At 49.5% G+C, this 14,214-nt stretch overlaps 1 protein-coding gene across 1 annotated transcript; it reads left to right on the top strand.

The window, feature by feature from the left end:
• The first annotated feature begins 541 nt into the window (after positions 1–541).
• Positions 542–12,910, top strand: CDHR5 (cadherin related family member 5). The gene is made up of 14 exons (XM_017837981.1): positions 542–653; positions 839–1,017; positions 1,827–1,877; positions 2,108–2,200; positions 2,327–2,425; positions 3,551–3,661; positions 4,001–4,177; positions 4,542–4,632; positions 5,883–5,980; positions 6,310–6,516; positions 7,000–7,116; positions 7,648–7,720; positions 9,205–9,365; positions 10,208–12,910. The coding sequence occupies exons 1-14, from the start codon at positions 575–577 to the stop codon at positions 10,790–10,792; spliced, it is 2,121 nt and encodes a 706-aa protein (XP_017693470.1). The 5' UTR covers positions 542–574; the 3' UTR covers positions 10,793–12,910.
• Positions 12,911–14,214: the final 1,304 nt, after the last annotated feature.

Here is a 14,214-nt window from a genome sequence, read left to right as displayed (position 1 = left end):
AGAGGTCCCCTGGAAGGGGATTCTGGGAGGCATCCCTACAAGGAGCCACTGCTGGCCACTGGTAGAAGGAGGTGTGTGTGTTTTCCCTAAAGAGTTGCTGGCAATTCCTGGGCTGCCGAGCCTCGTCCCTGTCAGGATCTACCCTGCTCACCTTGTGGGATACAGACCCCATCTCTGGCACATTAGAAACCTTCCCACTGGGAGAGTCTGGAGAATACAGGCAGCTTCCCGAGTGCCAGCCCTTGTCCTTCATGCTCATCTCAGGGGGGAGGGCTTGGCCCTGAGTTCTGAAATGCTTCAAATACATTCTTGTTGCCACGAAGAGTTCAGGATAGGAGAGACCCAGGAAAAAAGAAGAAATAGGAATGTACGTGTCATCATGTTCCATGACTGGTAAATCTTTCAACAACTCACCCAATGAGGCAAGGAGGCAAAGGTTGAAGCTCAGCAATCCAGTCCAGTCACTGTTCCTGCCGTCACAAAGCCGTGAGCGCGGGAGACGGCACCGGGAGAAACGGGGAGAGAGGATCAGCTTAGCTGGGAACAGGGATTCTTCAGCGACTGGCAGCTCCCCATGGCTGTTTCTCGCTGGCTCCTCACACCTGTGCTCGTCCTGCTGCCTCTCATGGCAGGGGTTTCAGCACAGCAGCAAGGTAAGCTCCTGCGGGAGGTCCGTGGGCCCTGGCAGTGTCCCCAGGCAGCGGTGGGATAGGCTGGGAGGTGTTTGCTTCGCTCAGCGACTTCACCCCAGGGGGACCAGAGAGGTCTTGGCTCTCACCTGCTCCTTCCCAGCGGGAATCCCCAGGCAGCTTCCCATCTCATTTGTGTGTCTTTCCAGGATGTTCTGTCAGTAACAGCAATCCGAAAGTTCCTGAAAACAACCCTGTTAACTATGTGGTGACCACCATCTACGTGCAGCCAGGCTTCACCGTCAGCATCGACCCCCGGTTCCCCGACGGCAGCTTCTTCACCATCCAGGGGAATGAGCTGCTGCTCACAAAGGTGGTGGACTATGAGGTGAGTCACTGTCTGAAGGGACAGACAGGAAGGGTGGAGAGGGGCTTTGGACAAGGGCCTGGAGTGACAGGATGAGGGGGAATGGCTTTACACTGACAGAGGGCAGGGTTAGATGGGATATTGGGAAGAAGTTTTTCCCTGTGATGGTGGGGAGGCCCTGGCACAGGTTGCTCGGAGAAGCTGCTGCTGTCCCATCCCTGCAAGTGTCCAAGGCCAGGTTGGACAGGGATTGGAGCCACCTGGGATAGTGGAAGGTGCTTTAAGGTCCTTTCCAACCCAAACCATTCTGTGATTCTATGACCTTGTGTGAAACTGAAAAGCAGCGTAAAAGGTCACTGTTCATTTAGGTTGCTGCTACATTCTTTTACCTCACTGGAGTGCTCTGTGTACAGCCACAAGCGTCCTTAAGTTCCCTTTCAATGTAAAACCCCACATTTATTTGAGTCAAGAGCAGCAGCCAGAGTTAATACCCTGCAGGTGACCCTGTACTTGCCACATGGAACATTTCTGATTCATTCAATTTAAAAAGAAATCTCTGTTTGAATTCACCTGAAGTGGGAGAAAATGACAGGTTAGCTCTGTCAGCAGCTTACAGGAGATGCAGGGAGAGAGGCTGGAAGGTTGGGCTGGTTTGACTCCATCCCAAGATCCCAGCACCAAGGAAAGAAAGTAAAAGTTAGGTACACCTGAAAACAAGATAAAGCCCATCAGCATTTCTGATTCAGCAAAGCATAAGTTTGGGTCATTTGCTTTGAAGGAGTTTGCACATGTTGGCTGTTTCTGCAGTGGTGGGTTTGTGTTTCCTGCAGGAAGACCCTCTGCTGGTGGTGTACCTGAACTGTGAGGACTCTTCTGGCCAGGTGAGCCCCAGGATGAGGGACTGCACCCAGCATGTGCTTCCCTCTGCTCTTCCCACACAGGCATGGGGAGATGTCCTTCTCCCTGTGGGCACACACACTACGCTCCCAGCCCCATCCAACCCTCACCCAGCTCTGCTCCTTACACCATCCCCTCTGGTCACTCTGCAAACCAGGAGCAGCCCCAGCAGCCTCTCTCTGGCTCTGATCCTCTCCCTTTGCCCGTTCTGCAGATCGATTCTTTGGAAATCATTGTCACCATTCTCAACTTGAACGACAACGATCCGCAGTTTCAGCAGACGAATCTCACCAGGTCTGTCCGAGAGGTGAGTGTGTCTTGGAATGGAAGAGGGCACTGGGTCACTCAGTGCTGTGGGACTGAGGAAGGGTCAGCAGGGAGAGGCTTCAGCCCATTTCACACAGAGAATAACCCCAGCAATGTGTTTTTTCAGGATACAGAAGTGAATGCAACCATTGTAGCCCGTGAAGATTTAACCGCTACTGATGCTGACCTGGACATCATCTACTATGAACTCACAGCCACAGTGCAGGTGAGCATCTCTGGCCAGAAAGAGTAGCTCTGGAGAAGCCGGATTCAGAAGAGCCCCAGTTCTCAGGCAGAGGTCATTGCATTTAGCTCTCATCTTTTACAAACTCCAAACATTTATTTGGTTAACAGAACAGAGCCATCAATGCTGTAGGTATTGAATTCTCTCACTGCTCACACTTTTATTGCACTGTACAGATTAAATTTTCATCTGGGATATTCAGAGCCATAAAACTCAGGGAAGTCTTGTTGGGATGATCTGTAAACATATCAGGAGACCTTTGTACCTCAGGGAGCTCAGAATTGCACTGAGTCAGATGGGAAATGGAGTCCTTGCCCTGTTTGCCAACGGCAGCAGAGGAAATGGGTTGTGCACACAGTCCCTGATGCCAACCTGGAGTGCAAGGGCTGGCTAGAAACTAAAAATAAAAGCAAATTCAAGAGAAACCCCAAATGTATGTTTGCACTTTTGAAAAGCATTGTGGAGGGAGCAGACAGTGCCTGACACTCGCATCCGTTACCTCCATTACCCCAGGGGTTTTAGGGGCTGGGAACAGAAACCACCAGTTTCTGCATTTCAGCTCTGGGAGCAGACTTTGCATTCACATTGGTGTAAATCGAGAGGAATTGAGAAACTCAAAGGAACTGTAGACAAGGCATAAGATTAAAGGAGAGCCAAAGCAAATGCAGAAGGCTGCAGAGTAAATTGCAACGTACGTTACTTCAGTTTGGCTTTACAGTTTCTTCCAAAATCCAGCTGCATTAGGCTAAGGCAGGTGATCCTGCCAGCCCTCAGAGGCTGAGCCATCTTTGGCCTGTTTTTTGCATGAAAGTGAGATTGCTTGGCTGTCAGGGACCAAAAATGAAGGCTTGTTGGCAACTTGTTGAGTGTAGGAAATAAATGAGGTAAGAGATTTCATCGAGGAGGAGGAACACACCTTTTGACAAGCCAGGCAACTCCAGTGTGCAGTACCAAAGATTAAATAGATCCAGCATTCCCACACTGCCCCCCCCCAACCAGTTCCCCAGGATTAAAGGTACAATTGAGATGACAAACACAGCAATGAGCAGGATTTGAAACATGTCTGTGACTGAGTCTGCTACAGGATTTTTCCTTTTCCCTTGCCAGGGCACAGACGGTTATTTTGCCATAAAAGGAGTTAATAACCCTGAAATTTATTTACAAAAAGCACTGGACTATGATAAATTTCAATCAACAAGGTTGCTGTTGTATGCAAGGGTAAGTCCCTGGGGAGGAACAGAATGCCTCGTTAGCCCGGTGTCTTTTACCTGAAGGGTGAGTTTGGATGGGAGATCTCTGGGGTGGCAGAGGGAGGGTGGGTGGTGGGCTTGGAGCAGCCTTTCACCCTCCACAGCTACAGGGACAGACTTGCAGTCAGCCCACCTTTGCCAGCAGAAGCAGATAACCCAGTGCTTTAGCCAATCTCACATAAATTGCTAAGCCTTAAACAGAGTGGAGTGACAAGGGCTAAAGGACCCTGGGCCACTGCTTGTGGCAGGTGGGCCCTTTTGGCAATAAAACTGATGTCTCATGAGTGTGCTTTGCCTTTGGCTCCAGGACAGGCCCGTGGGCAGCACCGAGCTCACCAGAACAGCTACTGCAACAATAACCCTCCTGATCACCCAAGCAGACACCAGAGCACCCTGGTTCCTGCCCTGTGCCCTCCTCCACAACGACACCAGTGTCTGCATCAGCAGCCCCTACTCCGGGATCGTCAACATCTCCGAGCTGGCGGTGAGCAGGAGCCACCAAACAGGGCAGGAGCCACCAAACAGGGCCCTCGTGCTGTTCCCAGTGGGAGGTGCCTGGTAACTTCCACGAGCTCCTGCTGGTCTCCAGTTACAGTGCAGATGGCTCAGCAGGACAGGGAACCTTTGTCACCCCAGAAGGTGGAATTGCCCACCCCAGGCAGCACTGCTGCTCCTGCAGCAGCCCACTCCCAAGGCCGGCTCCCCTCCGCCCTGTGCCAGCCATCTGGCAGCCATAAACCCCATTCTGCCCACACAAAGCCACCGGAGCCACGCTGGGATGGGAGAGAGCCCCAGCTGCTGATTTAGTGCTGGTTTGTGGCATGTGAGGCTGTGTCTTCTCATTGCAGGTGGAGCCACTGACCCTGAGACCAGGACCCATCTATGCCGTTGATCCTGACTACACCATAAACGAGAAGATCGTGTACAGCATCGTTGGGGGTGAGTGGACATTGTCACATTGCCACCTTCCCCAAAAAAGCATTGCTCAAGTCCCCTGCAGTACCAAGAGCAGGTACCCCCATGGCACCTCACTGAGAGCCCCTGTCTGTGCCACAGAAACACTGTGAGATCCACAGAACACTGTGGATTAAGTAGAAGAAATAGTCTGTACAGAGAGGAAGAAAAAGAGAATTACAGTCCCGCAATCCAATCTCAATGAAATTGGGTTTTATGGGAGGTGAGACATGTTTTATCTTTAAGTTTTCAGACATGATTTTGCCAGTCTGGTCATGCCACTTCCATTCAGTCTTCAAGCTGAACCTAAAATTCTCACTTTAGCAGCATAATTTTCATGCAGTGCCAAGAACTGTGTTTTTATTCCCCAGCACATTGCATTGCCTCATCTGCCCTGTTTTAGTCTTGATTTCAAGAAGATTACTTGAATATAGTCAACTGATTGCCAGTCATTGATTGGGCCCTTTAAGTCAGTCAAAGGATTTATTTTTTTATTTTATTTTAGCAGTAGTGGGGTTCTGCATAGTTATCAAGGTAAAGGTAGAAGCTGTTGGCCAGGTGGAGTGTTCCTCTCCCTTTAGCTGTGCCTCATTCAGCAGTGAACATCCTCCTGACAACAATACATCAAAGAACCCTAAATTCCACTGGCATTTTGGATGCATGTGGCCTCCCCACCCCACAGGCAGCAGAGGGCCCCAGTCTGGGGGTGGTTGTCTAAACAGAGCCCACAGTGTCTTGGAGTGAGGAAGAGAACTAAAAATTCTGCTTATATTTTAACACATATCCAACACAGGTACTTTTATGATTCACACACATGTAGGAAGCTGATTTCTACCCCTGCATCAATACAAGGTTTGTGTCTAAACTCCCTTTGTAACCAGTAGAGAGAAATAAGCATTCCCAGAACAGAATGGGAACTGGATAGAGACTTCCAGTCCTCAAATTGCACCAGAGGCTCTGGGCATTCATCAGAATTTAAACTGACAATATCTGGGCCCAGGCACTGGAAATGCAAAGCTTTGCTGTCCTACCTCATTTAATTGGGTTCACACATGTGTGTTGTGTGTCTCTGAGTCCTTGGACAGCACTCCCATCCTTGGAGCAGCCAGGCAGGCAAGGACAACAGCACTTTGTCCTGGGGATATTGTCATGAAGATGTAAAAGAATGAGTCTGTGAGCTCCAGGTCACTTTATGAAGGAATTTGATGATTGAATGGCCTTTCCATTTTCCCCAGGGAATACAGATGAAGTGTTCTCAGTGGATGCAGACACAGGGAATCTAACTATGAACAAAATAGTGACTTCCCCAGACTCCTTCCTCTTGCAAGTCATGGTAAGTGATGCCATTGCAGACAGTCACCCAGCACAGCTGGATTTTTAGGAAGCAGCAGCCAGGATGTGACAGGAGTCAGTGATGTTCAGAATAACTCAGTTCCTCCCTTTCTTTTGGAAGGGCCCAGTGTCTGACCCATGTCTTATACCAACCCACATGCAAAGCCCTTCCAGCAGTTAAGAGACTTCTCCCTCATGGGTGGTGACAGGAAAGGAAAGTCAGGGAATGGGGACATCCTGCTGAGCTAGGGTTGCATCAGGCCTATCTTTTCATGTCTCCTCACAAGCAGGGGAACCATCTCCCTGGCATCTTTCTCTCTTCCTCCCCAGGCCACTCAGGCCAACAACGTCCGGAAATACTCCGTGGCCACCGTAGAGATAAAGGTCATCAACAAGAGCCTTTATCCCCCACACTTTGAGGAGGAGCTCTACAGTGGCACCGTGGTGGTTGGACTGGCCCCGAGGAGCTTTGTCTTCCAGGCTGGAGATCCTTCCACCCCCCTGATGATCACGGCAGCCGACGAGGACTTCCCTGATGTAAGAGACTGGAAATGCACCGTGTTGGGCTCAAAGCAGGATCAGGAAACAGGAGGAAGGGGAGGTGGGGAGAGGCAAACACATGTTTTCCTCTAGTATTCCATATTATATTTCCTTGGAAATTCCACATAGATCAGTACCACTTATGGTGTGATGTAATGAGGAAAAGCTGCTGGACCCCCCCTCTTCCAAAGCCAGTCCCATATGGGTCTCTTGCATAGATGTATTTTGCTTGGGCAAATAGTAAAGTTACCAGTAGAAGCTGGGTAAGACTTGGGAATTTTTTGGAGGTGTTTGTGATACTCTGAGCACCAGGGTGAACACAGGTGAGTTCAGCCTTTCTCAGCTGCTCAGTGCAGATTTATTTTTTGCACCACAAACTTGCTTGTACCTCAGGTGTCTTGGACAAGTGCTGCCAAGGGGTTGTTAGGAAGGTGCACGTGGAGCAGAGTGTGGTTTGAGCATCACTCTCTGGCTTTTCAGAAATTCAACCCAAACATCGAGTACTACATCAAAACCAGCACCGATTTCATCGCAACCAGAGACGGACTCATCCTGACCAACGTGGTGCTGCAGTCCCCAGGAACTGTGGCCATCGAGGTAGGGCAGCTTTCTTCTTTGTTTTGTCAGGCTTGTGCAAAGAGGGGGAATTCCAGTGCTTTGTTTGCTGGGGTCAAAGGAAGCAGTTATTAACTTTAGGCTTTGAAAGAAGCTGCCTGTTCCCTTTGTCCATCTGCCTGTCAGCTCCAGTGGGGTCCCTCAGGCTTGCTGGCACAGTGCCGTGCCCTGTGGAGCTGTCTGAGCCAGCCTGACCACAGCGTTGCTGTGGCTACACGGGCAGGGCACAGAGAGGTTGCCAACACACGCTGCTCCTGCCCCACACCACCTCAGTACCTGTGCACTGCACCGTGCTGGGAACTCTGCACAAAGCACAGACCTGGGTCAGGTCATCCACCCCCAGCACAGGGAATCTTCAGAGCTCTTCTTCCTCTGTGACCAAGCTGTCCAGCCCCTTGCAGGGCTGTGGTGAGGAGATGGACAGGATACTTTGTCCTCAGAGGGCCCCCCCAGACCTGGAGGGTGAGCTGGAGATTTGGAAGTGCCTAAGCTCTCTTTCCCATGTTCCCATAGGCTGTTGGAAGAGATGTGTTGAGCCTGCAGGAGGCAAGCACTGTAATTGAGGTGGAGGTCCTGCCGGCCACAGGTAGGCTGGGGGCTCTGGTTTCTGTTCTGTGGAGATGACTGGGGAGTCTTTTCTGCTTCTCTGGGCAAACTGGCCATGAGGGTCACCTGCTGAGTCTGTGGGCCTGGGCTGGGGCCAATCCCATACTTGCAGGGGCTTTAACAGAGAAAACACTCCAACAACATCCTTACACACCTCAAACAGCCTTCTGAGACCTTAAGTGGTGCTGTGTATTGTGGTGCCTTTTCTTGTTATTGCAAAGCTAAATCTGGGGCTGATTCATGCTGGGAGATAACCCAGGATGTCCTTTCATGGCAGGGGAGGGTTGCTCTGAGACCTTGGTACCTCCCTGCTCCTTTTTAGCCAAACACAGAGAAAACTGCAATGTTTTTGCCTGTCTTAGGCCCAGCAGAGGGCAGCTGGCACTCCCCAAAGCCAGGCTTGCCCGTGAGCCAAGGCATTTTCTATTCAGGTCAGGTTCTTTTACCCCAAGACTTTATGGTCTAACCAGAAGAAATAACCCATGAGTAATAAGATAGACATGAGGCTTCATACGTAACCCTCCAGCTACTGTTTAACTGTGTTGATGTAAAAATAGCTCACACTTCCATACTTCTGAGAAGTGACTCTTAAATAGGTCTGATAATTTAATTAGGTTTGAAGTTTATGAAACTTATACTTTGCATTAAGGTGAACCAATATCATGCATCTTCACATCAGGATAGGCACACAATGCCCAGACTCCACTGGTTTCTATACAGTGATGTGTGACTGATGTTCCATCACTTCACCCTCTCATCACCACCATCATGGGGTGAGGAAAAAAAGTGGGCTCCTGGGTGTAAATTTGGATTGCCTAAAGGCAGAGTCACTTCACAGCCACAAACCACCTGACCCCAATGTAAGGGCACAGTCCAGCTTGGCAGAGAGCTCGTTCAGGTGTCAGTACAGAGCTGGAAATGCTCCAAGCATGTACCACCACTTCTCAGCAACTTTGAAATGTTGCCCTTGCTTCTTAAACCACACAAAGCAATGGAGCTGCTGAATATGCAAAAAGATACATTGAAATGACAGGGAATGGCTCAGAGCCTCTGAGAGGAATTCTGTGCCATGGCCAGAACCCAGGGATGGCCCAAACAGATCTGAGGTTCCCTTTGGCCTGGCCAGACCCTCCAGGTGAGGCAGGGCCAGCTGAGCAGGCTGCACAGGGGCACAGGAGGAGTTTCACAGCACTGGGACACACTCTGGGCTGTGGCTCCTCAGGAGACATGAGTAAGCAGCAAAAAGTCACCGAGGTCCTAAGCCCTCCCCAGGGTGTTAATGATAAACCCAGGGAGGGGATACTCAAAGTCCATTACCATGAACAATCAGGAGGAAAACAAAACCGTGTTTCATTAACAATTAATCATTAATGAGAGTCATTTACACTACAAAATGAAGGTGGAAAACTTAAAGAATCCCACCACCAAGCCAAGCTCTGTAACACTGGTTTGTTTGCCTCACAGCTGAAACCTCCTCTGATAAGATGTACTCTGCTCAGGACATGGCTATCCTAGGGGGCACCTTAGCAGCACTGCTCTTAATTGCCTTGGTCTTCCTTGGAGTGCTGGTATGGAAATCCAGTAAATGGTATGGAAAACCTGTCAAACACCTGCTGAAGAAGAAGGTGAGTGCCTTGTTTGTACCTGAATTTCTAAGAGTTAGAAAGTGGCATCTGAGGAAGTTCTAAAGTCTGGATGGGCTGCCCAAATAGCACACATTGTGTGAAGGTGGTAAATCACTCCCAAGACAATGTTTGCACAGGTAACCTTGCTTTGGTGGCGTTTGCTGCTGTTCTTTTCTGCTCCCTAGGCTGGAGCTGTGTGGTAGATGATGAGCACACATGGTAAGGAGAGGACCCCAGCTCCATGGAGCACAAAATCTGGGATGAATGTGACACATATCAGAGGTGGTCTCTAAACCACAGTTCATCCTCCCTCCATAGTCAAAGGAGAGAAAAGTCCCTCACATTTGAGAAGCCTGGGCTCAGACACTTGTCTGCACTTCAGCTATTTACTTTTGGACCTCTCAGGGCCCTGGCAGACTGGTCACCTTGGAGTTTAGGGTGTAATTTGTCTGACCAGATGTTGGTCTGTGCCTTAGGATGGGACTGCCAGGAGCCTAGACATGAGTGCAGAGCACATGGCTCAGGTGGAGAACAACAGTCCTTCCCCCTGGGTGAGGTGAATCCCCCTCCAGAGTAATACCTCAAACAGATGGGGACAAATCAGTGCAGTGCTGGTGCTCAGCCCTCCTGGAAAACATGCCCACACTGACCTGAGAAAGCTCCAGAAATGGAGTCAATAAAAAATAGCTGTTCCAGGGAGCTGTACCTTTCCCTGGCTTTGAACAGGTCTAACTGCAAACCAAGCTGAACTTCCCCGGGCAGGAGCTCAGTCACTTCAGCCACCCCTTCCCTCCCACCCCCCATTTGTCTTCCTGTCACTACAATCACCGTCTCTCCTGTAGCTCTCCAAGGAATTCTCTGGGGGTCACCACAACGAATATTACCAGGAATACGAATACCCAGACGTGAGCACCACACAGGATAAGACACCAGAAAATGGCAGTGTCCGGTCGGAGACTGGTGTGCTGGAGCAGCCAGTGCCTCCCCTGCCCTCCCGCAGTGCAGGGGAAACTGAGAGTCTCTCAAGGGGTTCTACAGCTTCCAGCACCATCTCCATCCAGGGAGAGAAAGAGGAAGAGGTGGAAGAAGAGACCGGACAGGAGAAAGAGGTGAAGTCCATCCTCAAGACAGACAGGCACGTGGCAGACGATGGCTACAAAGCTGTGTGGTTTAAGACCGATGTGGATCCAGAGGCTGGAGAGAGGGTTGAAGTGATTGAGAACAATGCAGCAGCAGATGATGATGATGATGACAGTGACCAAGATCTGCAGAAGAATGAGGAGGAGGAAGAAGATTCTGACCTGGATGATCAGCATGGAAGGCTGGGACTGTCCTTCGCCTCAGAGAGCTCCTCACCCCCAGCTGCAGAGGAGACAGTCAATGTGTCTTATATGGATGCAGTGACAGGAGAAGAGTCCAAATTATAATGGAAGTGGGCCTACATCCCCCTCAAAATGGGGGAATCTCAGCAGCTTTGCTGGCATGAAGTCCATCTTTGTGCTCAGGGAGCAAACTGGAATGCAGAGGATGAGGTTGCCTGCCCTGCCTGTCTAAATGCAGCAAATAAGGCCAGAGGAGATTAGAGCTAATTTACCCCTTTAGTGAGACCTTGGAATGGCACTTAAGATTTGAGGGGGAGAACATGTTTCATATCTCCACTTCCTGCCTGTTTCCCTGGGCCCCTTCACATCACCTTTCCCAAACTGGCTGCAGGTACAGCAGAGCTGTACCTGAACTGACCTGGCAGCCCAGGTCTGACCTTAGCCCAGCTCAGGGAGCAGTTTGGTTACACAGCCCAGTGTTCATCTCCTTGGTGGGTGAATAAGCCAGCAGTGAGTGCTTGGCTGTTCCCTTCAGGGTGTTACAGTCTGGTGTCAGCAAGTCCCCCTGAGCCTGCAGCTGCTCATGTGACTGTATCCAGGAGCTCACTTCAGGGCCTGGCTCTGCTCTGTGCTCCACCACAGGCAGCTGGAATGTGCCACCACAGTCCTCATCCTGCCACCAGCCAGGAGGTTCTACACTCAGGAGCTGGTGTTTCCTCTATCATTGGTTAACAATCACCAATCACTTGTTCTTTACTGAAGGGCTTAGTCATCAATTTTCTATGCCATAAACCCACTCATTGTGCACTATTTTAACTGTCTATCTCCTATCTGTCAGGGAAAAGAGCTCCTGAGATATTGCCTTCAGTTATGGCCCTGCCAAGTCAGCACTGTGTTTCTAGGCAGCAGGGGGAGGAAGGTGTTTGATACTCCTGTCCAGGTTTGCACCTCCCATCGACCCATCTCTTCCCCCAGCTGGCAGCCAAAGGCTGGGTTGGTCTCCACTGGCATCTTCTGATCATCAGCACAAAATTTATACTGCTCCTGGTTTTCTCACTTTGGGGCTCACTGCAGAGCAGACATGGGTTGTGGAGTGTTTAACTTCCAGTAAAAACTCGAGACTGTCCAAGGCAGGGATGCAGCAGGAGGAACTTGGGTCATTGGTCTTTGTCTCATTTCCTCATCTTAGCACAACAGCACAGGATTGCAACAAAGTAAGTGTCATGGTAGAGGAGCAAAACCAATAAATAATCCTGCCTTTTCCCTACAAACCAATCTCCACTTTGCTGCCATTACTCCAGATAAACCCGAGAGAGAAACCAAAGGATGACTGCTGGGATCCTCAAGTACTCCAGAGCACAAAGGATTTGCAAGGAGGCTTTTATCCTCTAGGCCCATACTTTATTCCCATCCATGTCCCTGTCCCAGTGTTCAGTGCTCAGTTGTGGTCTCCTGAGAGCTGCCCTGGCTGTGTGGCCTTCAGGAGCTGCACTCGTGCTGCAGGTGGAGACGTGGGAAGCTTTGATCCCTCCTGCAGCTGAGCTGTTTGCCCACTGTGGTTTGGCTGCTGGTGGAGGGCAGGGAGTGTGCCCTGTGTTTGCCATGTAAACAAAGCTCCTCCTGCTGCGTTGGGTTGTCTCCAGTAAGCATTTTCCACGGGACTGGGACAGCTCTCCAGCAGCTCCTGATGGCAGCCCTCCACCCTTGGGCACAGCGAGGGCGAGGGTGAGCCCAGCCTGCCGTCCCTGGTGCTGCTCCTGGGAGGACTGTGAGGGCTGGGAGAGGCTGGAGTGTCCCTCATGGCTGTGCCATGTGTGCTCATTCCTGTCTGTCAGGGCCCTGTTGTCTGTCTGTCTGGGTTTCTGGCACAGTGATTGACGAGCTCCCTGGATCTGCAGTCTGTGCTCAGCTCCCAGTGCTCCCCCTTCCCTCCCCGGGGTGCTCCCTGAGCTGTTGGAATCAGACTGGTCCCACCAAACCAGGCTTTGTTTTCCTTCAATCCTCATCAGTACACACAGCCACGGGGCTTGGTGTTTTTCAGAGTTATGCTTGTTTAATTTCCAGGGAGGTGATGTTTGGTAAATGCTGTGTCTGTGGAAGTGGTGGTGGTTGTTGGGAGGAGAACTAATAAAACTTGGCAGCAGGCAGAGCTCAGCCTCCTCCAGCTATTGCCCTAAAGCCTCCAGATCCTGTTCTTCACTCCTGCCTTTTTGAAAAAAAAAAGAATATAAAAATGAAAGGAACAAGAAGAAAATGTAACCTTTTCAGTTCAAGTCCATCTGAGTTTACCCTCCTTCTGGTTGGATTTGTTTGTCTGCTGAGGCTGAGAATGTTGATAAACTTTTTGCATTATTGTACAACAATCATGTTCATTTATAAACATCTGCGTGGGAAAGAAAAATGTACCAATAGAAATGTTTTTAGAAAATTGGATCAGCTTAAGTGTTTTCTGATGGCAAATAAACGCCTAAGTACCTTGAAAAGCTCATCCTTGCACTCCAAAGACACTCAAATGATTTTGGAAGTTTAACTCTACAGGTAGATTTAAGAAATCTCTTTCACCCTCTCCCAAATCAAGCTCTGATTTTTATTTCTGTACCAGCTTAGAATGATATTTGTTTAATGTTTGTAAGGCAGAGCTATAAAAAGTCAGTGAACAAATCTGCAGGTGAGTACCAGCACTTCCAGTGTGGCAGTGGGAGGTGTGGGTTTGGGATTTTACATCTGCCAAGGAAGAGGATGCTCATGGCTTTCCCAAGCCTGGAGCACCCTCTCCTGGAATAACACCCCTGGGAAGTGCCCATTTCACCTTCCCTTTGGCCTCTACAAGGAGAAGAAGCCACGTCCCTTCTCGGCTGTCAGGGGAAACTCTAAACCTGAATTGGAAAAAATCAAGTAAATACAGATATTTTACCTGCAGGAAGTAACAGAAACAAACCAAAAATTCACCAGGTGTCTGAAAATTCCTTTCTGCTCACATTCTGTCCCCATTTAGAACTGAATAACCCCATGGATTTTATCAAGTCTCATTGGCATAAGTGACAGCAAATGCACCTTTTTGCCTTTTTTGGCCCCCAAGAGAAAAATGCTTTTGGTACCTGGCAGAGTGCAGGGGACACTTGTTGGTTTGGCTTCAAAGGGATGGAAGAGAACTGGAGAGCTTTCTCTTTGTATGTGGGAGAGCAGAATGATCTCCCTTTTATCTGAGTCAATAATGAACCCTGATCTCTTCAGTCACCTCATCCGGAGAGATTATCCTTCTTCTCAAAGAACAACTTCCTAATGATAAATAGTCAGCCATAAAAGACCTCTTTTAACCTGATTTTTCTTGGATATTGAGTGACCTTAGCTCCAAAATGGATTCTTTTTCCCTCAAAAAAGGAAGTCAATTCAATTTTATTCTGGTTTGTACCTTTTATTTTTTCCTTAGTTGGTTACTAAGTCCTCCTAAAAATAAAACAGACCTGAGCAGTAAATGCAAACTTAAAGAAACAGGATCAACTCCATCATATGGGCTTTAAGCAAAA

This window comes from Lepidothrix coronata, unplaced genomic scaffold, assembly GCF_001604755.1.
Source record: "Lepidothrix coronata isolate B3197 unplaced genomic scaffold, Lepidothrix_coronata-1.0 Scaffold319, whole genome shotgun sequence".
Lineage (NCBI taxonomy): Eukaryota > Metazoa > Chordata > Aves > Passeriformes > Pipridae > Lepidothrix > Lepidothrix coronata.
Note: the sequence above shows the minus strand (reverse complement) of the source record. Positions and strands in the feature narration are given on the sequence as shown.